Raw genomic sequence first — 26,591 nt, forward strand, 5'->3', positions numbered from 1 at the left:
TCTTTTTTTTGATGGGACAACGTGGCTAGGCCACAGGCCCATTATTTCAACACTAACTGTGAAGGCGTTTTCCATTTGCATTAAAGCCCCTAATCAGCTGACATTAAGAGCAAGGGAGTGTCCTGGACAATGTGGGTGAGCTAATGCATTCAGACCTTAGAAGCAGAAGCCTGGAAAGGCTGGGAAAGCTGAAACCTCCCTGGAAAGGGGGGGGGGGGGGACTGTATGTGTAGACAGCTGCTGCAGTTCTCCTATGGAGTTCCACTCGCTCACTCTTCCTTTGTCAGTCAGTGCCCGGAGAGCCCCACCTGCCCGTGACCCTCCGTGCCTGCTAGCCATCACTCACACTCACAGGCGCCCACTACTTGAAAGAGATTTCTGTTGTTACACACGCCTCCTCGTATTGGCTCCTATTGGCCCTGCCTCTCTGGTAGAGGCCTGACTCCCCACCCAACAACTGGCAGAGGGCACTGCCGTTGAAGGAAACGAGTATGTGTTTTAGGTCCTTCCAAGAGCCCAGTGAGAGTAAAAACTAAAGGAACACGAAAGGGTGTAAGCCTTACTTCTGGGATTAAAAAAAACAAACTAGAATTATACATACACTTAATTTTGTTTATTAAAACCTCACTAAAGCAAAGTAAATATAGGAAAAGGATTTCTTTTAAAAAGACATAATTCCGGAAACATGGGAAGACCAGAGAAACAGCCATGGCAAAATCATTTTAGAAGATGAAAGGAAGGCACCTGGGTGGCTCAGTTGGTTAAGCATCTGCCTTCGGCTCAGGTCATGATCCTGGCGCCCTGGGGTGGAGCCCCACCTCAGGCTCCCTGCTCAGCAGGGAACCTGCTTCTCCCTCTCCCCCTGCCCCTCTACCCTGATCATTCTCTCTCTCTCTCTCACACACACACACACACACACACACACACACTCTCTCTCTCTCAAATAATCTTAAAAAAAAAGATGAAAAGGAGACAGACCAGTGCCAAGTTATGTACCCGACCTGTGCCTGCCAAATCCTGAAACATGAGAAAGCAAGGAATCCTGGAAAGCAAGGAACTGTGGCATTGCGCCTTCTAGAACTTGAGGTGGAGAGAATGGCTTAAATGAGGAATTCAGGAAGGCCAGAGAGAGACCTGTTTCTAGACTGGAAGCTGCAGGGCTCCTGCATCTCACTCATGTTGTCAGAAGTCAGGAAGTTTTCTCCCTGGAGAGTGTGAGAGAGGATTTCTGGACAGAGCAGAGGATTGGTCCCCCACTGAAAACAGGAGTAAACGGCCTTGTGCTGCTGCCATATTGAATGCTGACTGCACAGTGCCAGCCTTTCCCCAACAACGGCTGCACACCTGCTGCCAGGCCAACCCTCCTGGTCGGGGCCCAAAGGACTCCTCCGGGGAATCAGAGACACCTGAGGCCCAATCCTCTGATGTGCAAGACTGAGATCAGGACAAATTGGGGGTGGGGGTGGAGAAATTAGATGTATATGAAAGGACAAAGGAAAAAAAAAATCTTCAGTTAAAACATCACACCCAGGAGACAAATACAGAATGACACAAAGATGGACATTCAGAGAATAAAGAGTTCTTGGAAATTAAAGACATGATACCAAAGATGAGAATTCATCAGAGGGCACTGAAGGGTGACGTTGAGTAAACCTCCATGAAGGCACAGTGGAAGGACAGAATGGAGGTCAGAAATGCTGGACCCAGGCCAGCATCCAACACACAAATAACCGAAGCCCCAGGAAGAGGGACACACCCAACGGCGGGTGTCGATGCAGGCTTTGTCATCTGGGCTTCTGGCATCAACGCCACCCCCACCCCCACCCCCGCCTCCCAACCACCCAGGTGTACCAATCTGTAAACTGTGGGGCATATGGACGGCTCCTTTTTTCTTAATGCAGAACTTTTCTCGAAGACAGTGTTGGGAGAAGGTAAACCAAGTAAGTCATCCTCCTGGGGAGAAAGCATTCCCAACAGGGATTGAGAATTTCCCCTCACAAGTGGCACAGGATGCAGGACAGCCAAAGAGAGAGAGGAGAACCAAAGAAAGAAATGGTGAAAATCCCCAGGAAACTGGGAGAGCTGCTGCCAGACTTCATGAGCAACAAGTCTGCTTTGGGGCAGGGACTTGAGACGGAGACGCGAAGGGCTGTTAGCACCAGGCTCTCTGGCTTGGTGTGGCTCAGCAAGAGGAAAACATCAAGTGACCCTGGTGCACATTCTTCATTGCCACTCAGTTTGTCTTGACGTGAGCTGACAAGCTTCCTGCTCTCCAGACCGGCGCTCCATCCCAGGGAAGCGTCCTTGGCTTGCTGGCAGAGTCCAGATGATGCTGTAGTCAGCGTGCAAATGGACAAGAGCAGCCCAAGCCCTCTGACCACGTTTCTGCCAGACATTGAGGACCTGGTGTGTGTGACAGCAGTGGCCTCGATGCCCCCAGCACCTGTGCCAGTCCTTGCTCACAGTGAATATTTGAGTATCTGACCCAGGTGACCCCTGCCCTGTCCATCCAAGGCGGGCAGCAGTGCTGCTTCCTTGCACCAGCTCCTCTGCACCAGCCTGAGCCTCTGGGCCAGCGCTCGGCTCCTACTCCAGTCCCTTTTGGTTTTCACTCCTAAACATGAGGTATTGAAGGGCTCCTCCAGCCTCTGGAAAGGCTCCCCAGAGCTGGGGTTCCGCTGAAGTCCCATTCCTCACCCCTATCCCAGATGTCAGCAAGGGAAGGGGCCTTAGAGATTATCTAGTCTGCACTACCTTCAATGGCCAGGTGCTGAGCCCACGAGCATGATCTGTCCAAGGCCTCACGGCTGGAACTAAAAGTCACCTCTGCCTTTCCAGAAGGATCTGAGCCTGCATGAGACAGATGCCAACTCAGGGCAGAGACCGATCTTCCTGTGCACCTCTCCCCTGTCCCAGTTTCAGCATGGCTTGGAAACAAGCAGGAATTCCCTCAATGCTACTTGGCAGCTCCAGAAACAGTTTGTGATTCTAGCAACTTAGCTGGCCTCCATTTTTAAAAGAGACATTTTTTTTCCATTCCTTTTAATTATGAAAGAAAACCAAGTTTCCTATAGAAAACATGTGAAAGTCTAAAAGAAGAAAAGGTCACTCATAAAGCTGCATGTGCAAAACTTTAAGGTTTTGGCATAACTGGGCTCGTGAAAAGAACCCATGCCTAAGACAAGTAGCTGCCGCCCCATTTGCCCCTCTCGGGTCAGCACTGGCTCTGGGCTGGCGAGGAAGTGTGGGCAGCCGAATGGCTGGGTGCACGTGGGCAAGAGGGTTGTGCCCTGGGCCTCAGCCAGCTGCACCAGCCCCTATGGCCCTGTGAGTCCTGTGGCTACAGGTGAGGCCAAGACTGCAGGTGCACAAGGGAACCTCCACCCAGCAGGAAAGGACTGAGGAGGCATGAACCCCAAGTCTGCCCCTATTGGCCAAGTCACTGCTGCAGCATGAGGCTTTTCTCTAGCACTGTGCCCCCACCTACCCCAGGCAAAGAGACCAGAGGAGGAGAAGGACTCTTCCCTGACCCCAACTCGGGGCATTTAATGAGGCCAGTCTGGGCTTCCTGCCAGCCTGGAATTCCAGAGAGCCTTCATGGTCCTGCGACGCTGGGTGGGATCACAATGCAGCCCCCATGCCAGGCAAGGCCTTCTTCCCGCTGCGGGCCCAACCTGGTCCTCACCCCCTTGCAGATAGGACTCTGATTGTGAACATCAGGGGATCCTAGCGTCCTTCAAATCCCTTTTGCTCTTCACAGCCCTGAATATAAGCACCTGAGGGGAGGATCCGAATCTCAACACAGATCAACTGCCTGGCTGCAACCACCATCCACACTTTGCTGGGTGTATGGAGGGACAGAACGGACACATGGGAGGGAAGGGAGGAGTCGGAGGCGTTGATGCAGCAGGTAGAAGGGGCTCCCGAGTATCACGAGCGCTGGGAAGAACCTCTCACGGCAGCCGATCCAGCTACACACTGCAGGGCAGGAAAGCAGGCTCCCACTCTGGAAAACTGTGTGGAGGTTCCTCAAACAGTTAAAAATAGACCTGCCCTACGACCCAGCAATTGCACTGTTGGGGATTTACCCCAAAGATACACATGCAATGAAACGCCGGGACACCTGCACCCCGATGTTTATAGCAGCAATGGCCACGATAGCCAAACTGTGGAAGGAGCCTCGGTGTCCAACGAAAGATGAATGGATAAAGAAGATGTGGTTTATGTATACAATGGAATATTCCTCAGCTATTAGAAATGACAAATACCCACCATTTGCTTCAACGTGGATGGAACTGGAGAGTATTATGCTGAGTGAAGTAAGTCAGTCGGTGAAGGACAAACATTATATGTTCTCATTCATTTGGGGAATATAAATAATAGTGAAAGGGAATATATAAGGGAAGGGAGAAGAAATGTGTGGGAAATATCAGAAAGGGAGACAGAACGTAAAGACTGCTAACTCTGGGAAACGAACTAGGGGTGGTGGAAGGGGAGGAGGGCGGGGGGTGGGAGTGAATGGGTGACGGGCAGTGGGGGTTATTCTGTATGTTAGTAAATTGAACACCAATAAAAAATAAATTAAAAAAAAAATAAATAGAAAGCAGACTCCCACTTAGGAATGAGAGAGAGCTGGGGGCGGGGGCAGGGAACACACGGGAAGCCAATTTTAAAACAGGTATCTTCATGACAAGTTACAGAAATTGACCTTTATTTGTTGTACTAAAGTCTGTTTAACTTTTGATACAAAGTAAGGTTTTAGTACAGAAAATCCCAGTCTGTCAGAACAGTACCTGTGCACACTGTACCATCACAGTCCCGCCCGGGCCACGGCTCAGAGACGCAGCCCCGAGGGCGCCGAGCAGGCCCCCAGCCAGCCCACCGTCTGTTGGTGGTCTGAGCTAGAGGAAGGCGTGTACCTGTGAAATGAAGGGCAGAGCTGAGGACTGACACACATCTCTGTGAACACCTGTGCAAGAAAATAGATCCCTTTAAAAAAAAAAAAATGTCAGCTACGCTACAATCTAGTGTCTAGAATTACAAAGAATAAAATGAAATCAAAGATTTCTTGCTAGTAAAATGAAATGTTAGGAACAGTATTAAAATATAGGTCCTACCCCAGTGACACACGGAGCCCAGTACAGTACCTATTTATTAACAGGACGCACAGTTTAAGGAGGAACCACATCAAATCTTCAGCCAGAGATATCCAGCATCAGAAGTGCAAAAAAAAAAAAAAAAAAAAAAAAAATTCCCAAAAACAAAACCCCAAAGACGTCCTTGTGGGGTACTGTTTATGCCAGGAGTGCTGTCACCGAGACTAGATCCCCAGCTTCTGAGAGCGGGGACACTCATCATGACACTTCCCCTAAGAGCTCGCAGTTCCCAGTCTGAAACATGAGCATCTTCCCATCAGAGAGAGCTGGTGTGCCTGCCCCCGTCTATGGAGTTTAAGAATTACCCTGCAAAAATTGCACTGAAAAAGCGGTCACTATTTACAGAAGCTAAGGAGGACCCAGTGGCACGTGCCAGCCCTTGGTTAACACCCTGCCCAGGACAACGGCACGGCGGTGACCTCAGGGAGCCCGGACGGCCCAGGTAGCAGGCGGACGTAACAATAGCAGACAGAGAAGAAATGAGAGGACACGGAGGGCAGGAGACAAAGCCTGCAAGCTTGCAAGACGCCCAAGTGGCCTTCCTGGCGCAGGAGGGGAGGACACGGCCGCTGGTGCCTCCGCCCCACAAAGGCACTGGTCCTGCTACCACAGCACGTCTGAGCCCCTGCCGTCACGGTGTCCTTCCAGGAGAGGTGCCACCGGGGAGCGGGAAGTGTCTTGAAGCCCTGGTCCCACTGACAAGAACCTCCCAGAGCAGAGTGGCCCCCAGCGAGGTTCCAGAGTTGTTTTGCTGAAAGCAGGAACGAAACCCAACACCAAAGCAACACGGGACGTTGACAGGGGAGGGCAGGGCTGGGCACCGGCAACATGGAGCCGTTCAAGTAAACATAAACAACCAATACTTAGAAAAGGCTTGTAAACTTGTGATCTGAAAGGTTCTCTTTGCAGCATCTCTGGTGAGCTGGCTAAAGAAAGGGTGGTGTTGAACCCCTCTATCAAAAGTCTTTTGTGGTTTTTTTTTTTTTGCTTTGTCTTAAAGCACATGTGTGAGAGGAACAGTCTTCTGGCCTGAGCCCGGATCCCGTTCACCTGTGGCCCTCGAGCTACAGAGGGGGTGCTTCTGGAGTCCATGTGCGTGGATCCTTCCCCTCTGTGTTTATATACAGATAGACGTGGACTTTCAATCGCTAAGAAGGAGCTGGGCCAGACGTTTAGGCCGGCAGACAAGCCGCAGCCACTCCCGGCATGGCAATGGCACCCTTCTACAGCGGGCAGGCTGGAATCCACAGGACCTTATTTTGTTCTTGATTGACCATTGCCAAGATTTGAGTGCAAATGCTCGACAGGGCTCCTCCCTGGATGACCCCTGCAAAAGAGCCCCCAAACACACATCACTGAGCTCAGAGTCAGACCCCAGGATGCAGGCAAATAAAATACACCTGTTTAGGTTTCCTGATGGGAGCTACTTGGCCTGCCTTCCTCGCTCTCTTCCATCAGCAAGAAATCGGGGAAGAAAAGTAAGAGTCAAGTGCAAATAACTTTGGCTTTTTATCTGTCCCTCTGCTCAGCTGTTCGGTAGGATACTGACAACGTGGGCTCACATGAAGGCTGGGGTTAAATTTTGTCAGGTTTTGGAGCCCCTGTAACAGGGACGATCAGGATCTGACCACTCGCATTAACTGCACGCCCCGCGCTGGGTCTTCCCAGTCTTCCAAGGGGGCGTCTGGCACCCTGGAAAGCAGTCTGGGGTTATGCAGTGATGGCCCAATGGTAGCCGGCTTCCCCAGAAAACAAGGAGTTTAAGGAGCCAGCGCTTCCCAAGCAAGATGACATGTCCCAGCTATGGCCCAGCCCTGCTCTGCAGGCCTTCAACACAACATGGGTCCTGGAGATACTAGCCCAGGCTCCCTGTGTGCCCCACGGAACAGGGCCGGGAGACTGAACACGCCCGGACCGCCTGCCACAAGGTATGGACAGAAATAGGGGGCGCTTAGAAACTGCTGTGGAAATGTGACAAGAGTAATTTTATGTCTGTTGAAACTAATAAAAAGTCAAAAGCTTATATTTTGTTAAGTTTTTAATTTTTCATTTCTCTAGTAATTATTAATATATTTGGCTGATACTGGCTTACGATGGATTAGAGATTAAAACTCACACATACAGAGAAGCTCCAAGCTTGGTTTTTGAGACCAACTGTTTTTGCCTGAGACACAGGAAACTAGATGCTAACAGTCTCTACCAGTGAATTAAAATCACTGTCCCTGCCTCTCTGACCCCAGTGTTGTTAACCCCCCTACAAATAACTGATTTATCAGAGGTTGAAAGCCACAAAGTACAATGGCAGCCAACAGATTGGAGCCATGCTTCTTTTGGTTTGCTGTCTTTCAAAGACCTAAGCTGTTAGGAGTGGAGCTTTTTCTTCACCAAACTCTATGGCTATACCAGAGGGCCCTGAGAGCTCTCTTGCACAGCACTGGTGCCGGGAGACAGATGGGGAGAAATCTGGGGGACGGGGCCAGATCATGACATGAGGCTGAAAGCAGGGAACTTTACTTGTCAACCTATAACACTCCTGATGTATTTTATTTGCCCTGCACCTGCCAGCAGAACAGCTGTGATGCAAGTGGCGGCAGCAGCACTGGCCGGCATCCAGGAAGTGTGGGCTAGTACCGACGTCTCCCGTTAGCCTGCGTCCCTCCCCGCTGCCTGCACTTCCTCCAGGCCAGAGGCGCACCTACCTGTGAAGTACCTACTGTACTCCTGTTCGATCTTCTGAGCTGTCTCAAACTGCTCTTTGGAATGCCTCTGAGTCACCTTGTCCTTCAGGTAGATGGGGTCTCTCTGCTCCCTGTCAGACATCCAGAGAAGCAGGCTGAGCGTCTCACCTCCCCAGGCCCTCCTCCTTCCTTTGTCCAGAGTAACAGGACCTCCATCAACAGGGCCCCAGGCGCTGCTGTCATAAAGCACAGCAATGGCCTGCAGGCCCCATGGGGAGCTCTGGGCAGGAGAGGGGAAGGCAGGCACCTCAGCTGGCCCCCAGGTACAGGTACCAGAAGCTTGGAAGCACAGAGAGGTAAAGCGGAGGGGGCCTTGACAAGCTGTCGGCCCAACCAGTACAGAAACTGGAGCTCCGTGACAGTAAAGGCTCATCACATCCCAAGCCAGCTTCTCGCAGACCTGGACCCAGCTGGTCACCTAGTTGCTGCGTCCTTGTGAGCCCCCGCTGAGAGGCAGGAGAAGGAGAAAGGGGGACAAGATGCACAGGGAGTGACGCGGACAAAGCTGCACTACTTAGGAACGTGCGGCATCACACAGGGCAAAGGGTGGTGGGGAGCAGGACTGTGCCTGGTTAGCACCACCTGAATGAGCGTGGGATGGGGAGGGTTCCTGCACCTACTGCCCATCTCATCCTTCCACGCCCACCCCACTGCCCCGGTGTCTGAGCCAGCAGCCCCATCGCCACCAAGGCCCCCCCTCCCCCGGAGCCCGTCACCTACTTGATGTGTTTGGCGCTCTTGTAGTGGATGAAGATGACAATGGGGTAGATGTGCATGTGGTGCAGCCGCTCGATGGCATGGGGGGCGATGTCCAGGAGACAGTGCCGGTTCTAAAGGGGATGATGAATGAGGAGTCAGGGCCCGGGCCCTAGAAACACTGGAGTCCTTCTGAGGACACCTCCCGCTGGTCTCTGCCACTGACGGGGCCAACCTATCTCCCACGCTGCTCCACCCCACCGTATAAACGAGCCCGTGAGGCCCTCCCCATGAGTGAGGCAGCAGGACCAGTCTACTGTGAAGACCGTGCAGGAGGAAGCCGCGGAGAGCTTTACTCCAGAGAACCTCTCCATGCAAGCTGTCGAGTCTGATGGTGGCCAAGGCCAGAGCCAGGGCGGAGCGGGGTCTGGACGGCCCATCCCCAGCCAGCCTTTCCTGCCTCTGCAGACCCAGGGAACATCTCCAAGCCCTGCCCAGCCCGGCCTCAGAAGCCTCACTTCTGTCAGACTGAGCCAATGAAGATGTGCAGACAGCAGGGCCTGCCCAGGGAAGGGGACTGTGCCGTGTGTGGCTGTGACTGAAATGCCCCAGGGTCCCCGCAGCCTCCAGCAGGAGTGTGAGCCATAGACAGACCATGGGCACCCTGTGCGGCTGCCCCTGATCCCTGAAAGCTCCACTGTGGGAGCCTGGCCGTGGGCTGGCTTTCTAACTTCCTGGGGCACACCTAGCTGGAGTGCATCCGCTTCCTCTGGGCGATCCACACTCACAGCTGTCAGAAGCCACCTCCCTCATCCAGGGAGGAGCAAACCAGAGCCTTTCGAGGTGAAATGAGCGCCCTGAGAAGGACGAGCCCGAGGAGTACACCCTCAGCAGCTTTTCTAATACACTACAGATTTCCCCACTTTTTCTCATGCTCCCTGGCAAATGGACCCCAGTACGTTCCAGAGCCTAAAGACACATGGAAACGCTCTTAACTCTTTCAGAGACAGGAGCCCTGAAAAGTGGAAAGGTGGGTGCCCTGTCCCTAGAATAAGGCCCACATAAAGTTCCGCATACACGCTGAGCAGATGCAGGACCCTGTTGTAGAACCCCCCATGTGGGGGCTTTCCTAGAGTTCAAAGCTCTCATCAGATCCCGAGTCCTCAGAGGGAAAGGGGTGACGCATGCACAGGGACTGGCAGACCGTTTATGACAGTGGAACCACACAGAAGCAAAGGGGGCAAACCCCGATAAAGGCTAACTTGGACTAAGGTCACAGGCGAGCTCACAGAAGGCCCAGGAGACAGACGCATAGGGCAGAGGTCCAGAGGCACTGGAGGTCCAATCCCAAAGGCTCAAACCCTAATCCTTGGTCTAAGCAACAGGTACCTTTTCTGTGATCTCCTTTATGGAAGCCACTGTGGTCACGTCGAAATGGCCACTCCTCCGCTTGTAGTCGACAAACAGGCAGTCTTTGACGCCCCGCTCGATGGCCTGCTGGGAGGCCTTCATCACCTCTGCAAAGCACAGACACAGGAATGAGGACGCCCCCTGGCATGGTGAGCCGTCATGGCACATTCTAGGGAAGAGCACTGCAGAAGAGCTGTCCTGCTGTCCTTCCTTCCAGAGAAAGAAACAGAAGGCACCTGCTAACATGACCTGGGTCAGAAGGGCTCTGAGACACCATGGGCCCAGCCCTGGGAGATGGGAGGACATAGTCCAACAGGCACAGAGGGTGCCCCTTACCGAGGGGGCATCTGCAGAACTTGCTGGGTGCCTCATTCACCAGCATTTCCTTCACCACGTCCAGTAAAGGCCCCAGAATCAGGACAGGCCTCAGGGAGGTGCAGTCTACTTTCTGGACCCGCTGATAGGCGAGGCTCACTGAATCTGAGGAGAGAGGAGCAGTGTCACAGGCACTCACCTGGAGCAGAGGGAGGGAGAGAGGCCGGGGACCCACTGCTGCCCTCATGTGCTCACCCCAGGCAGGTCCACCCCTCAGTCCACAAATCCAGAGCCAGGTAGGGTGAGCAGCTTAGCACAGTTCACCTGGGGCCTGCCCAAGTTTAGGGCTGAGTCCCTACGTCCTAGGCAGACCAGGGCATGGTCACTCCTGGAGTCCAGCACAAGTGTCCCTGCTCTGCAAACACCCAATACAGCCAGTCTAGAACCGTCATTTTAGCCCTTCCTTCTGCCCAAAGTCTTCCTCACTTGTCCTGGGCCTGCTCCCCTCGCCCCGACTACCCATGCTCTGCTTCCTAGAATTGCAACCTCCCCGGCAGGTAGGTATGCTCACATGACCCAGACCTGCCTGAGCAGTTAGCAGAGGTGAAGCTCCCACTTCCTCACCCCTTTCCCAGGGGCTGAAAAGGACAAGACCTGGGGTGCTCAGCCACCTCTGACCCTGCTGATGAGGATAACCTTTAGAAAAATGACAGAGCTAAAAGACTGAAGGGACTTGGGTCCCTGGAGGATCCCCAGAATGGAGCTGCCTTCCTGGAACCACAGATCAGCTGGGACTTTTACATAGTAGAGAAATTACACTTTGGCTACTCTCATCTGGTCTCAGTTCCAGGTGTCAAACCAAGGTGTCCCAGGTGATCTGTGTAGGACACCTCCACTTCCCCAAGTGAATGAAAAAAGTCCTTGCAGAAAGAGACGGCTTAAAATCAGTATCAGGCACCACGTTGGCACCTCGGAAACACTTTGGAAAGAATACAAAACAAGTCTAACCGGTGTCACAAGACAGCACCTCGTGAAAAGGCCCAATGACCACGCCAAGAGCTGCTCACAACTCCAGGCAACAGAACAAGAAATCCCAGGGAGCAGCAGGGGTTAAACAAATACTGTGCGGCCCGAAGATGAAGAGACTGGCAGCAGGCCCAGGAGGGGTGCAATGGAGCTGCGCCCCTGGCCGAGCACAGCAGGATGGTGGGGCTGAAGTGGCCAAGGGGAAAGGGCAAGGAAAGGCCCGGCCTGGAAGGCTGCACACAAGCTGTGCGGCCAGGCCTGACTGGGGACAGAAGGAGGGGCCAGCGTGGGACCCAGGAAATTTAACAAAAATCCCCTACCCCTGGACAAGCAGAGTAGGACTAACTCCATTTTGTGCTGCACCTGCCACCTCCTGTGTGACCCCCACACGACCTGCTTATTGCTTAAGGCGCTGCCCCACTCTAGTCAAGCCGCTGGGCACACCCTAATCGGAAATCGGCTCACAACAATGTAACCCCGCAGTTTTGGCACCAAACTGCGCGCCGATTCTGACCAAAGTAATAGGCCAGCTCAAATGGATACTATAGGTAAGATGTCATTCAGTTGGCCACCTGTGTGTGGACCGACATGACTGTGCAACTTTCTGTGTATCCCATGGGCCACTGGCCCCTATAAAGCTGCTACGCCTCTTAGTCTCGGGGTCCAAGTCCCTGCTCCGCTGTGTTGGGTATACTTGGACCCAAGCTCGAACTTGTAAATAAACCCTCGTGTGTTTGCATCGGTGTCGGCTCCTCGGTGGTTTCTCGGATTCGCGATCTTGGGCACAACAGCCAGAGGCAGGGCTGCGCCTGGACAGTGTGGTGCCAGGTGCCGGCTGGGCTCCACGTGGACCAAGATCCTGGACAGAACTGAGCAGGAAGTGAACGGTCTCCCTCTTCCCTCACCCACACCTACACACGAATTTACTTTTTTAGGACTGATGACGACCCACATACACCTACACGACCTTCTATGCAGCGTTTCTCAACCTGGTGGCCAGCTGATCTGTTCTGGTCTGGTCTGCAGGGAAGGGTTTGGTGGCCACCTCTACCATCCAGAAACTCCTGTGTATTTCTGATTAAAGCCTCTGAGGAGTCTCAGGGCCAAGGACTTCCTCCAGGAGAAATTGGACACATCATCTCTCTTAAAAATCGAATGTTACAGGGAAAGTCAAACGGCTTCTCTGACGCCTCTTCTCCAAGCCCTCCTGGTCCCCCCACCAGCCTCCTCATCACCACTATTAGGACCTGGAAGTATATCCTTTCAGATATTTGCGATTCTCACATGTTGATTTTTTATATACTCCAAAAAGACTACAAAATATGCTTTGTGCATGTGTTCAACAAAAACGACCTAATAATGTAAACATGTGTCCCTCCTCTCACTCCATGTTATGTTTCTGGAACGCATCCCTGTTGATTCATACAGCTCTCCTGTATTCTTTCTGAACCTCGCACACATGGATACGTTGCTTCTCTTCATCCATTTCCCTCTGCGTGGACAGTAAGTCACTATGCCTTTGACTTACTGGAGCAAGAATCGTATTCTCCTCTAACAACTATTAACATTCCACGCAGTGGGATACCAATTTAGAAGATTCCCATTCCTCCCTCAACAATCTGCTTCATTGGAAGTCCTCATAATTACAGAATTAGAGAGCTACAGAGCATCTCACAAGTCATTAAATCCAACCAGCAAAAATACAAAACTCCCTGGGAAGGATAACTGTACATTTAAATAGAGAATCTGGCAGTAACATAATATAGGTACTTAAGTCACTTTTAAATTTGGTGCAGATATTTAAAAGCAACGGCACAAAAGTAATTATAAATCTATGCTAATATATACATTGATATAAAAGGTAATAGGTGTCCTCAACAACATAAAGGGGAGGGAGACACTGAGGTGTAACATGGAATTTTTATATGAGACAAATTAAGTTGTTATCAGTTTAAAACAGACTGTTACAGGGTGCCTGGGTGGCTCAGTTGGTTAAGCATCCAACTCTTGATCTCTGCTCAGGTCTTGATCTCAGGGTCATGAGATCTCAGGAGCTCAGAGTCTCCAGCATGGAGACCAATGTGGGGAATGGAGCCTACTTAAAAAAATAATAATAAAATGGACTGTTATAATTTTAAGATGTTTTACATAATTGCAATAGTAACCAAAAAGAAAATATCTATGAAATTTACACAACAGGACATGAGAAGGGAATCAAAACCTGTTGCTACCAAAAAAACCCCAAAACCACAGAACAAAACCCAGCATAGCACAACAGATGGCAGCAAGGTTAGGAAAAGATGGACAAAAAAAGTTACAGGACCTACAGAAAACAACTCAAGTCCTCCCACATCAGTAATTACTTTAAATGTGAAAGGATTGGTTAAACAGATGAATAAACAAGATCCGGCTACATGCTAAGGGAAACTCACTTTAGATCTAAGGACACACATGGGCTAATCAAAGTGAAAGAATAAAGATATTTCATGCAATTAGGAATCTAATGAGAACAGAATGGCCACAGTTCCAGCAGACCAAATAGATTTTTAGGCAGAAACTGTCACAAGAGACAAAGAAGGACATTACATAATGATAAAAGGGTCAATTCTCCAAAAAGAGTCAACAATTATAAAGACACATGCACCTTAAGCTAGAGTTCCCAAATACGTGACAGAACTGAAGGGAGAAACAGACAGCAACACAGTATGCCCAGGCACTTCAAAACCACCACAGAGAAAAGAAGGGAAAAGCAGCGTGTGGACCAGATGGACCTCACGGACGTGCACACAACAGCCCACTCGGCAACAGCAGAGTACACACTCTTTTCAAGTGCTGGGGGGCACTCGCAGGACAGACCACTTGTTCAGCTACAAAACAAACTTAAGAGGACTGAAACTATGCAAAGTATCTTTTCTGACTACAAAGGAAAGAAACTAGAAATCAACAACAAAAGGAAAACAGGGAAATAGACACTGCATGGAAATTAAACAACTCATGTTCAAACCACCAAGGAGTCCAAGGAAAAAAAAAAAAAAAAAAGAGGACAACTCAGGACATTTCTGGAGACAAATGAAAATAAAACCACAGCATACGGACACTTAGAGGATGCAGCAAAGGCAGTATTATGAGGGATGTTTGTAGTGGTAAAAACGCTGATGTTGAGAAAAAGGAAATCAACAACCTAACTTCACACTTGGAGGAATCTGGTGGGGAAAAAAGAACAAACTAAACACAAAATTAGCAGAAGGAAAGAATAAAGAGCAGAGATAGAGAATAGAAAAACAATTAGAAAGAAAATATATCAATGAAACCAAGAGTTGGTTTTTTGAAAAGATCAACAACATTTACAAACTTTTAGGTAGAATAATGAAGAAAAATGGAGAGAAGCCTTAAATCACTGAAATAAGAAGAAAGGGACATAATAAGGACTTCACAGCTTATAGCAAACTACAAACAATTAACATGTAAGTAAACCAGACAACCTGGAAGGAATGATAAATTCCTAGAAACATAGACTGTTATCACGACTACATCATGAAGAAATTAAAACAAACAAACAAACAAACAAAAAAAGCTGAAGAGAGCTATACCAAGCAAGGAGACAGCAAGTTATAGAAAACTTCCCCGCAAGAAAAAGCCCAGGACAAGATGGCTTCTTCACCAGAGAAGTCTACCAAACACTTAAAAAATTAATACGAGTCCTCTTCAAAATCTTCCAAAAATTGAAGAGGAGGGGACACTTCCAAATTCATCCTAAGACACAATAAGCAAACTGTAGACCAATATCCCTGATGAACGTAGAAGCAAAAATCCTCAACAAAATATTCGCAAACTGAATTCAGCAACACATGAAAAGGATCATATGCCACGATCAAGTGGGATTTATACCTAGAATGAAAGGATGGTTCTTTAAAAAAAAAAAAAAAAAAGATTATTTATTTATTTATTCATGAGAGACACAGAGAGAGAGACAGGCAGAGACACAGGCAGAGGGAGAAGCAGGCCCCATGCAGGGAGCCCGATGTGAGACTCGATCCCGGGACTCCAGGATCACGCCCCTGGGCCGAAGGCAGGTGCTAAACCCCTGAGCCACCCAGAGATCCCCGAAAGGATGGTTCTTAACATACGAAGATCAATCAGCATCATGGACCATATTAACAAAATGAAGGACCACATGATCATCTCAGCTGACACAGAAAAAGCATCTGATGAAATTAAATACCCCTTCATGATCAAAATACTCCACAAAGTAGGAATGGAAGGAAACTACTTGAACATATGTGAAACACTAGCCATATATGAAAAACCCGTAATGTCATATTCAATGGCAAGAGACAGGAAGCTGTCCATCTAACATCAGAAACAAAGGCAAGGATGCCCACACTTTCCGCTACTATCTCACACTGTACTGGAAATCGCAGCCAGGGCAATTAGACAAGAAAAAGAAAGAAGGCATCCCCTGTGGAAAATAAGTAGTACAATTATGCTTACAGATGACATGATCTTGATGTAAAAACCCAAGAGAACACACACACACACACACACATACCCTGTTAGAACTAATGAGTTCGGCAAAGTTTCAGGATACAAAATCAAAACATGCAAAAATCAGTTTCATTCCTACACACTAACAATGTCCACTCCGAAAAAGAAGTGAAGAAAACAAACCCACTTACTATAGCATCACAGAGGATAAAATACTTAGGAATACACCTAACCAAGGAGGTAAAAGATCTGTAAACTGCAAACTACATAATACTGAAAAAAAAAAAAATCAAAAAAGGTACAAATACATGGAAAGACATCCTGTGCTCGTGAACTGGGAGACTCGATATTATTAAAATGTCCACACTACTCAAATCAATCTATAGATTCAACGCAATCCCTCTGAAAATCCCAATGGCATTTTTTTTGCAGAAAGGAAAAAAACAACAAAAACAAGCAATTGTTATTGCCAAAAGGTGTCTGCACCTGAAGACATTCTTACATTACGTTTAAACATGTAAACATCCATTCTTAGCTCCAGGCCATATAGAAACAGATGTGGACCTACTGGCTGGGGTTTGCCTTCTGTGTCCTGACAGAGTGACAATGGGCCCCGAACGAGGGTGGGGTACACTCAACTCCCAGCGCCAGGGCCTTAATTTAAACAATAAAAATGGGAGCAGGGAAGGAAGAAACCAGCTGTCCGATCATCAGCTCTTGTTGCCCACCCTTTGTCGCCTGCCTGCCTGGGAGGGCAACATTCTAGAATGCTGGACACACACCAGCAACCCCATGAGCAGCGGTCACAAGAGCCTCCTGCTTTACAGGACAAAAGTACCCACTCCACAAGGGCAATCTGCCAGGGGACGTCTAATACTCCCTAATATGCCACTCCGGCCCTGGTGCAGTGCCTAGCCCGGGGAGATCTTGTAAGAATCATTCGTGGACACAGGAGTGAAGCCAGAGAAGGCCAAAGATCTGCAGAGACTGGTGGCTCTTGGTCATCCCCAAACAGCCCATAATAACCCCAGAAGAAACGAGAAGCAACGCGTTGTGCAGAGACTGCTTCTGCCCATCCAGTACCCATCCTTCCTTTCTTCCCTCCTATAGAACCTAGGGTACTGAGGGCAGCACTGCGCCAGCTGAAACCCTGCAGATGCCAGTGGCCAGTGAGATGTGAGGAGATGTCGCAGGGTGGGACTCCCAAGTAAGTGGTTTAAAGAGGCACACTCAACTGCACACTTTGCCCCATCCTCCTTTCCTGCTGACTGAATATGATCTGATAGTTGGAGCTGCAATGTCATGTGCTGACCATGGAAGCCGTGCCCTGCAGACGGCAGCCCCTGAGGACAACGACCACCCCGATCGAGACAAGGACTCCTATGCAAAAGCAGGGTGGACCTCTATCTTGCCTAAGCCAGTGTCAATGGCAAACCTAATTCTGAGAGCCGCTGGAAAAGTGAGCTCAGCCACTTGCCTTCAAAGAGTGGAATGGTGTCGTTGGAAAAGGTGTCCAGGGCAAGGAGGTCTTTCCCATCTTTGGACCCGCTGCGTTTGTGCTTATGCTTCCTTCGAAAGAAGGATCTGCGTGCAGCCGCCGACAGTGTCTTTGCGGCGTTGTTGTCATCTTTGACCTCAGACATGCTGAGTCTCCTGGAGAATTCTTGGTCCATCCTGTGGTCACAGGGAAGGGTGGTCCTGAGAAGGGCCTAGTGATTGAGCATTTCCCACACACCCCGTCCTGCTCCGCCAGGACCCCAGACTCCTCCAATGCTCCTCGACAGATCTCTTGGTTACTCCACCCACCCACACCACTGAGGACCCCTTGGTACCACTGCTGTGGGGGACGCTTGCAGAGCGGAAAAATTTGTACTCAGGTGAGTGTCAAATGGAAGTGCTAAGACAGCCTTCACCTGGTGTCATGACAAGCGGGGCTTCCTGCCACAAAAAGGAGCGAAACATGGATGCACACCGACATGGAATAACCTTGAAAATGCTATGCCAAGCGCCAGAGAGCAGGCTCAGAAGGCCACATTCACAGGAAAGCCCAGAACAGGGACATCTACAGGGACAGAGGTAGAGTCGGGGCTGCCTCCGGTGGGAGGGGGCAGGAGAGACAGAAAGGCCGATGGGAAAGCTAACAGGGGCAGGACCGCTTCTGAGCTGAGGAGAGTGCTCTGAAATGACACGGGGATGGATGGTGGCACACAGCTCGGAGTACACTGAAAGCCACCGAATTGGACACTTCAGGTGAACTGCATGGTATATGAGTGTATCTCAATTAATCTGTTAAAAATTAAAAAGTTGCATTTCCTAAGTTGCCACCATGCTCCCGTGTAGCACTGACCTATGGGCGGCACTGAACTGCGCTAGGAGCAGCTTCCTGGACAAGCAGTTGGGGCGAAGCGTGCAGACCAGAAGCCAGCGTGCACGGCAGCGTGAGCCCTGATCCTGTGGGACAGCCCCAGGGCTGGTGCCGCCCCCTCCAAGCCCAGACATGGCCACTTACACGTATTTGCTGGGGATCTGCCCACGCTGCATCTTCTGGGCGTTCTCATCTAGCTGCCAGGCCATCCAGGACCCAAAGGTACCCTGAGGCAAGGTGTCATCAACGTAGAGGATGTCATCTTTCTTAAAGCTCAGCTCATGCTCCACCTCCGCCAGCCGGTCGTACAGGGCCCTGGAGCAGGTGACAGAGGGAACCGGATCAGGAGGGGGCTCTGGGCTGTGGAGGACCAACCAGCCACACACTTTGGCAGCCAGTCTCCTGGGACAGCTCTCCTGCTCTGCGCTTTCCCCGGACCACAATCAGGACCCACCTCTCCCATCCTGGAGGCAGTTCCCAAAGAAGGGAGCCTCAGCTTCAGTAACGGAACAAAGTTGTCTTGCCTCCCCTGAGACTGAGGCTCCCCGGCAATGAGGGCTGCCTCACACCCATCGGATAAAGAACTTCTTGCCAAGGACCAGAACCATATCCCGCCTTCCAAACGGGCCTTTATCTCCCGAGTCAAGGTCAACGGTTCCTACAGAAGGGAAACTCCTCAGGATGGAAATCTCATCTCCTACCAAGGAGGGTGGCCTAGAGACAGAGACCGTATCTCACAGTACACAACTGATTAGTGCTTTTTCCTTTCTGTGGCCTCAGAACTTAGGAAACACGAAGGAAGCTAGAGCCCCTCTAGAAAACACCTGGTGGCTGGGCTGGCCTGCACACAAGTCCTACTGCACTTTGGGCACGTGCATGCCTTGACACTCACACACCCTGCAGACGATCTGCAGCCATGGATCGGGGCAGACCAGGAGAGGAGCACAGTGCACAGGAAAATGGGGCTCTGCAGCCTCAAAATTTCCCAAGCCCCAAACCCTAAATAGGGAGCCCTATGTGGTCCTACAAGTCCTCAAGTGAAGTTTTCCTAAGTCACATGCATCTCTCTGTGAGCACGTGGCTTGGGGCCCATGCAACAAGGACCATGGTCTCACTCTCTCTGTTGCAGAGACACTCACCAGGACCAGTCTCCTGAGGAAGCCCCTCCCCTGGCCCCGAATCCCTGGAACTCCTAGCCCCTGGTACCTGATGTAGAAGCTGTCGCCAGGCAGACCCTTGACCTTGGTGAACTCCTCAGGGCGGTACTGCACCTTGAGACGGACACTGTCCTTGGGCTTCAGCATCTCCACGTAGACCTCCTCCACTGTCCTGTTGCGCACATCCAGACTGCCATACTGCCAGAGGACAGGGGACTGAGGTCAGAGGGCAGAAGCCAGACGGCTTAGGCACCCTGACAGGGCAGTAGGGGGAGAAGGCAGATTTAAGATCCCCTTAACCGGGAATCTGCCTGCCTCGCCTCTGCAGGTAAGGCTGAGTCCTCTGCCCCCAACAGCTTCTCCCACGAGAAACCCTGTGCTAATCTCCCAGCAAGTTAGGGCTATGAAAACACAGCACTTCATCTTGTTGAAGCTATTTCTGTCTTTCGTGGATGGAACTGGAAGGTATTACACTGAGTGAAATAAGTCAGTCGGAGAAGGACAATCATCTTATGGTTTCACTCCTATGGGGAATATAAGAAAGAGTGAAAGGGACCATAAGGAAAGGGGGGGAAACTGGGTGGGGAGACATCAGAGAGGGAGACAAACCAGGAGAGGCTTCTGACTCTGGGAAACAAAGAGTTGTGGAAGGGGAGGTAGTGGGGGGATGGGGTGACTGGGTGCCGGGCACCGAGGAGGGCATGTGATGGGATGAGCACCGGGTGTTATAGGACATGTTAGCAAATGGAATTTAAATAAAAAATAATAATTAAAAATAAAAGCTACTTGTGTCTTTGAATTCCTGTGAAGTCCCCTTGCCCCTCAACAGGAGACCCAGGGAAAAGGGGGCCCCTCCATGAGAGCACAGCCCTGCTGCTGACATGGCAGAGCATTCTCCCTCCCAATTCCCTCCTGTCACCAGGGCCCTATGATCCACCCCGAGGGTCCTGGCAGCATTCAACACCAACAGGGGCACCAGGCAGGAGGCCGTGCTCTCTGCCTCCCGTGCCACCGGCTGCTCAGAACTCACCTCGAGGATGAGGTCCCCCACCACAAGGCCGTCAGGGCCCTTGGCAGGACTGTCATCCTCCACCTCAGCCACAAACACCCCGTGCAGGTTCCCTCCACATAAATGGACTCCAAGCTCCAGCTGGGACTTTTTGATGAAGACCACGCGTGGCTCTGGAGTCTTCTTGTTGGCATCTCCCACCATCCTTCAGGAACGAAAATAAAGTCCCTCAATCACACACGGCAGCGAGCTGGGTGTCAAAGACTACAGAGTCCCTAACGCCCTGACAGTTTTCCTCTGAGGTCTCCTGGTGTCCCATCTGGGCTCTGGTTCTAGCGACTTAGTGTACGGGCTGGATGCTGAGGTTTGTCGAGGTGAAAACATGGCCCCAGCTGAGAGAGCCAGCGGGGGATCGAACAGAAATAAATGCCCCTGCTTTCTGGCCCAGCTGTCAGTCGAGTGCCATAGGCGGCCTCTCTTCCCAGCTGGACTGCACTTGTTCTCCTAACCCTGCTCTGCCTAAGAAAAGTTAGAGCTGGCCTCACAGTCCAGGGCACCACAGACCACTTGGCAAGGTTTGCAGAGCAGCTTCTCTGGCCCAGGGACTGTGCTTAAGCATGAAGAGGGGGCCGCGTGCCGTCAAGGAACTCACAAAGCAGCAAGGGAGACACAGGCAAGCACGCTGGGAAGAGGAAATAGGACGGTGACAGGGACTGATGAGGGGACCTCAGGGGACAGGCCAGCTGTGACTCCGGCGGGCAAGTCCCAATGTGACGGATCCAGGGCAAAGAGCACAGGGCTGGCTACATTCCCTGGCCAAGGAAACAGCTCTGTCCAGGATGACAGGATGGCTGCTGCGTGCCTGCCTCCTCCTGACCTCTCTCCACACCCACCGTATGCACAGCTGACCCCTGCTCACCCTGAACGCGTTGACTTAACTGTCACTGCTCCCTGCCACACTCTCGCTGACTGCTCCGTCGTGGCCTGTACTGGCCCTCCCAGCACGTGCTGCACACGCCTGGACACTTGCCTGTCACCCTCTAAACCTGGAGCTCCCTGGGGGCGACTGCTGATGGTGGCCACAGCCCAGGGCCTGGCTGGGTGGTGACTGTGGAATTCTGTCTAAAGACAGAGTGAGAAAACGAGTAACTGAGAAAAAGAGGAGAAAAGGAGAGAGGCAGAGCTAAGAACAAGTCAATGAGAAAAAAAAAGAGAGAGAGAGAAAAAACAAGAAAGTGAGAAAGGGCAGGAGGGTGAGAGGAAAAAAGGAATGGCATGCTTCCCACCCCAAATCCTGACACCTGCTATATGGCCTGCAGCCCAGGTGACGGCAGCAGGATGAGTTGGGGCCACAGCCATGGCCGCCCACCCTCCCACCCCCCTGGGCCAGGGCGCACAGATGGGAGGCTCACGGCACGGATTTGCTGACCTGGAACTGGGGGTGCTCTGCTTGGCCTGGGGGGTGCCAGGGCCCTCATCCTGCTCCATCAGCGGGTCAATGACAGAGGGATGCTCCGGGGTGGGGGCACTGCTGCCCTGGAGAGCGGCGTGAGTACTGGCAGGGTCCAGGTGGGAGCTGGGAATGGAGGTCAGGAGGAATAAGGAGTGGCTCACAGTCCTCGGCTGTCCATGGCCACCCCCTCGGGTGGTGACCAGGGCTGGGCTCTGAACAGGGACTGGGTCACATGGCTCCGAGCCCCGAGAAGAGCAGACGTCTTGGGAGCTTGGACTCAGGTCGCTGACCCTGCAGGATCGGCCTGTCCTCTCCCCCTCACCTGTCCTCAACTTGGGGATCCTCTCTGAATTCAGGTGTCGGCCTGGAGGCCCACACACTCACTGTCCCTCTTCCTCTGTTGTACATCTTGTCCTTTCGCTGAGCTGTGCAGCGCTGCATGGCGGGGCACGTCTCCCCCTTCTCTCACACGCCTGGCAACCCACAGCTCAGGGGCAGATACAGACAGCGTGTGAGGACACTCTGCGTGAGAATCCCACCCTCAGGGCCTCAGTTCCTGGCTCCACACACCTGTCGGGGGGCTTCTTGCTCTGCGTGCTTCCACACCCCACACCTCAGGTATCCTACTTCGCATCTTCCTCCTCCTATATGTGTTTTTTCCAAAATGCAGGGCTGGCCACCTCTCCTCTTAGGGCAGCTGAATGGCCAGAACTCACAGCTGGCACCCTGGCTGCACCATCTGTCCTCCCCCGGCCCAGATGGCCCCCCTGGGGAGGCCCAGGCCCTCACCTGGACCGAGAGTGGCTGCTGAGCTGGTGCATGTGTGGATTGTACTGGGCCAGGATGGTGATAGTGTCACACTGCTGCCCGATGATGAGCCGGGCCTGCTGCTCCGTGGCACTCCGCAGGTTTATGCCGTTGAACTAGGAAACATCCAGAGCACACTCAGTGATGTCACAGGAGCTGGGGACGGGGGGGAGCACAGCATTCCCGAAGAAGGGAGGAGCAGGGGAGAGGTAGGAGAGAAGGATGCAGTGCGGAGGGGCAGTTCTCGCCTACCTCAAGTAACTGATCCCCGTACTCAAGGCCAGCTTGGTGAGCGATGCTCCCCCCTGTCACCTTGGAGACGTAGACCCCGCCTTTCTCTCCACTCACGATGGAGATGCCCAGTGGCTCCGAGCCCTTCTGCAGCTTGACATGGCGTGGCTCCTCCACATAGGGCCTTGGAAGAGAGCCAACAGTGTGGGGACTCGGACACAATGGAAAGGTTTGGGGCAAATCGGAGGTCAGACATGCAACCAGCTACGCAGAAAGGGGCGGGGACCGCCAGATGCTCCTCTAATGACACAGCTGGATGGGAATGTGATGACCCCCACCTCTGTATGGCAGTGATACATATTCCCAGAACCTCATGCAATACAAACACAACACCCCCCAATGACCACAGAAGCACCCAGCCCCAAAGACACAAAGAATGGTCCTTATAAACTATAAACACTGACAGGCAGGGAGAAAGCACAAAGTTTCATAATACGAGAGGAGTTGCCACAACAAAATGTGCTATCCACAAACCCTGGTGGGGTTTCAGGATGCCCCAGGAGGAAAAGAAGTGGTTCCTGGGATGATAGTCACCCAGAAGAAATGATATACAGTATCAGTTTTTATATTTACCAGTAGAGAGTAATGTACAATGACCATGGAAATTAAGCCACTGCAAACCCAAGCCATTAAAAAGGGAGCGGGGAGGCTGGGAGCAAGGCGAGGACCATGCACTTGCTGGCCTGGGGGGAAGCTGTCCACCGTGCCAGGGGCACAAGGGCACTCGGGCAGGGGCCTCATGTCAGGCCAACCTCAGACTCCTCAGGGAGGAGAACCTGGGCCTGGTGGCCACAGGCAGTCTCAGGAGGGATCTGTGGTGGTGGAGACACCTGGAAGGTGCAAAAAGTTAGAAAGAAAAGAGGGATGCTCAGAAAAGGAGGACAGACGCCTAGAACCTAACAGACAGAAAGGCACGCAGGTGATGCTGAGCCGCCCCGTGAGGACTGTGCTGCACACTGCCCTAAGCTCTTCCTCTCGGGACAAAATTACAGCCAAAGGCGGAGGGAGGAGCCAGCTGGAGCAACCCATCCTTGGGCTGCCCTCCCGAGCACGAGGGTAGGGACAAGCTCACATGGTGATGGGCCGGCAGGCTGCTGAGCTACCTCCTTGCCCGCCACCCCTCACTACCCAGAGGCACAGCAATCTCTCAAACTCAGCCTCAGCCTGGGACCCATTACCCAGGGCCTAGTCCTCTGGCAGCCTGAGATGAAAATCCTTCTGACTTGTCCCTTCACCTCTCCCACCCTCTCTCTGCTTCCCAAACTCACTCATGCCGCAAGGCCCTCTCTGATCCTGTGGCTCAGACGCTTATCCCTGGCCTGTAACTTGCAGACCCATCACATACCACAGTGCCAGGCAGTTTGGAGTCGTAAGAACCCTTAACCAGCAGCAACCCACACTGTCCTCATACCCCCAGCCGGCATTAAAGGACAGCATGGCAGATGCAGGCAGAGCTCATTTTGAGTCTGATGCTCCTCAGTCCTCACTGAAAACCCCTTCCTGTGTTCCACCTCCAAAACCTACATCTATCTCAATAAAGCAGCAGGTAGCTGAATCCCAGTAAGCGTCATACAAAGCCATTATGAACGATACGGATCAGGATTTACCAGCAGGGAGAGATGTGTGAGCAGACAGGTGAGCGTAATCTCACTTCTATAAATCTGTACAAAGATGCATGGCCAATCACGCATGGAGAGGTTCCTATGAAGGACCCTTCTATGAAGGCACCTCCAGGTGAGGGGACTTGGGACAATCCTTACTTTCTGATCTTCTAAACGATTTAAATCTCTTATTAACAGCGGCACCTGGGTGGCTCAGTGGTTGAGCGTCTGCCTTTGGCTTAGTCGTGATCCCGAGGTCCTGGGATCGAGTCCCCACATCGGGCTCCCCGAGGGGAGCCTGCTTCTCCCTCTGCTTGTGTCTCTGCCTCTGTGTGTGTGTGTCATGAATAAGTAAATAAAAATCTTAAAAAAAATAAAAAAATAAATTTCTTATAACATGCACAAAAGTTTTCTCAGAATAAGGCTGTGTAGTCAAAGAGGTTTATAAAAGCACGCTTTGTGATATTACAAACACCGTGAAATGAGAGTGTTCACGTACAAAAAGATGCAAATTATAAAACAAGCCTTTAAACATACACACATATACACTTAGCAAAAGGGGAAGGGCAACTGAGGAGATGACACGTGACTTTTCTTCTTTCTACTTTCCTCATCTTTCTGGATTCTGCTAATGAGAAGTTACATGATAATGTACTTTAGAATCAGGGGGAAAGCAGCTGTCTTTCCTTCAGTCGGGTCACACATGATAACTACGCCTCTGACCGGACAGGAAGCACCGTGAGGGCAGGAGCACGGACACTTGCCTCTCCCAGAGCAGGCCCTGTTCTCTGGACGCTGCGGGAAGCTAACTATGGGGACACCTGATGGCAGGTGTCAAGGTCCTTTCTGCTTCTAAGGAACCCGCCTGAGTTGGTGGAAGGTCTCACTCCTCAGTGACCTGAGCTGGGGTGAAGTGACCCAGGACTTGGGGCGCATCACGTGGGTGAGATGTGCCACATGAACTGCATCTGCATCCCCTACTGTCCTATAGATAGTATAGGAGCAACTTCTATGTTCCAGTTAATATTCGCTGGTTGTCCGGGGAGTTGTTAGGTTGTCTTACAAGTTCAGATGTTTCAGTTCAAATCATTTTCTTAACACAGAGCCCACCCTGCAAGGTTCCTTTCACGGCTCACAGCGATGAGGGCCCTCGGCATTCTGGATTTGAGTGGACAAGAGTGGCCCTGTTCCTTTTAAGTGATTAAATAAAAGCAAGCTCCTGTTTAATCAGATCTCCTGAAGACTTATAATCGAGATAGGACCTCTTAACTAGAAATACGATCTGGTCAGTTCTACTCTGAAGAACAACAGAGGTGGGTGGGGTGTGTAGAGCTTGTAGAGGGAGTGAGGGACCCCTTAGAGGAGGCACGTCTGGACTGATTCCAGCCTCAAGCTAACCTGAAATCTCCGCAGACTGGCCAACATTTCAAAATGAACGACTAGATGGCTAAGCCACACTCTTATGCTTCACATACTTTTTTTCTATGCATATTTTATTTCACGATAAACAGCTTGGGAGGGGACAAGTGGTACAGGTGTGTTCTGGAGCCAGAAAGCAAAGAATAAGAATGAGCCCTGATTCTAAGGAAGGCAGCCCAGTCCCCAGGCATGTGACCTAGACCAGTTACTCCAACTCTCTGGCCTCAGTTTCCTTATCTGTAAAAGATAACTGATGACAATGATGATGATGACGACGATGATGCTCATGGGTCGCTGTGAGGATTTCACAACTTTTCACATGGAAAGTGCTTAATCCAGGGCCAGGGAAACAGCGCATGGTGCCACCACATCTTCACCACCAGGTGGTCCCCAGCGTCACTTGCTGCAGCTCAGCCCTCCCGTGGACCTCCCATGGACCTTCTGCAGCAGGAGCCCAGCCTGCTCCTCACCTCGCCGTCTATGGGCACCCCACCTCCTGGCACCATCACCTGCAGGGGGTCCTGGTGAAAGGCTGGGGCAGCACGCCAGAGAATGCCAAGTGACCCCAAGCAGAGCGGTCTCACCCTGGCATTGACTCATTTGGAATCCTCCCACACGCCTGCTTCTTCTACCAGCAAGGCCCCTTCCCTCCACCAAGCCCTG

The 26,591-nt window shown here is 51.5% G+C and overlaps 1 protein-coding gene across 6 annotated transcripts in view; it reads right to left on the reverse strand.

Annotated features, from left to right (window-relative positions):
• Positions 1 to 4,694: 4,694 nt before the first annotated feature.
• Positions 4,695 to 26,591, reverse strand: part of DLG5 (discs large MAGUK scaffold protein 5) — a 119,334-nt gene continuing 97,437 nt past the window's right edge. For all 6 annotated transcript variants that reach the window (XM_077895158.1, XM_077895157.1, XM_077895159.1 and 3 more), the window contains 12 exons: positions 22,870 to 23,032; positions 22,600 to 22,733; positions 21,787 to 21,933; positions 20,379 to 20,562; positions 19,398 to 19,546; positions 18,336 to 18,506; positions 17,304 to 17,500; positions 10,337 to 10,480; positions 9,980 to 10,107; positions 8,615 to 8,724; positions 7,856 to 7,965; positions 4,695 to 6,483 (listed from right to left, as the gene is read on the reverse strand). In XM_077895158.1, coding sequence (XP_077751284.1) covers positions 6,380 to 6,483; positions 7,856 to 7,965; positions 8,615 to 8,724; positions 9,980 to 10,107; positions 10,337 to 10,480; positions 17,304 to 17,500; positions 18,336 to 18,506; positions 19,398 to 19,546; positions 20,379 to 20,562; positions 21,787 to 21,933; positions 22,600 to 22,733; positions 22,870 to 23,032 — 1,741 coding nt within the window. In that variant the 3' untranslated portion in view covers positions 4,695 to 6,379. The remainder of the gene's footprint in view (positions 6,484 to 7,855; positions 7,966 to 8,614; positions 8,725 to 9,979; positions 10,108 to 10,336; positions 10,481 to 17,303; positions 17,501 to 18,335; positions 18,507 to 19,397; positions 19,547 to 20,378; positions 20,563 to 21,786; positions 21,934 to 22,599; positions 22,734 to 22,869; positions 23,033 to 26,591) is intronic.

Source organism: Canis aureus, chromosome 4 (assembly GCF_053574225.1).
Source record: "Canis aureus isolate CA01 chromosome 4, VMU_Caureus_v.1.0, whole genome shotgun sequence".
Taxonomy (NCBI): domain Eukaryota; kingdom Metazoa; phylum Chordata; class Mammalia; order Carnivora; family Canidae; genus Canis; species Canis aureus.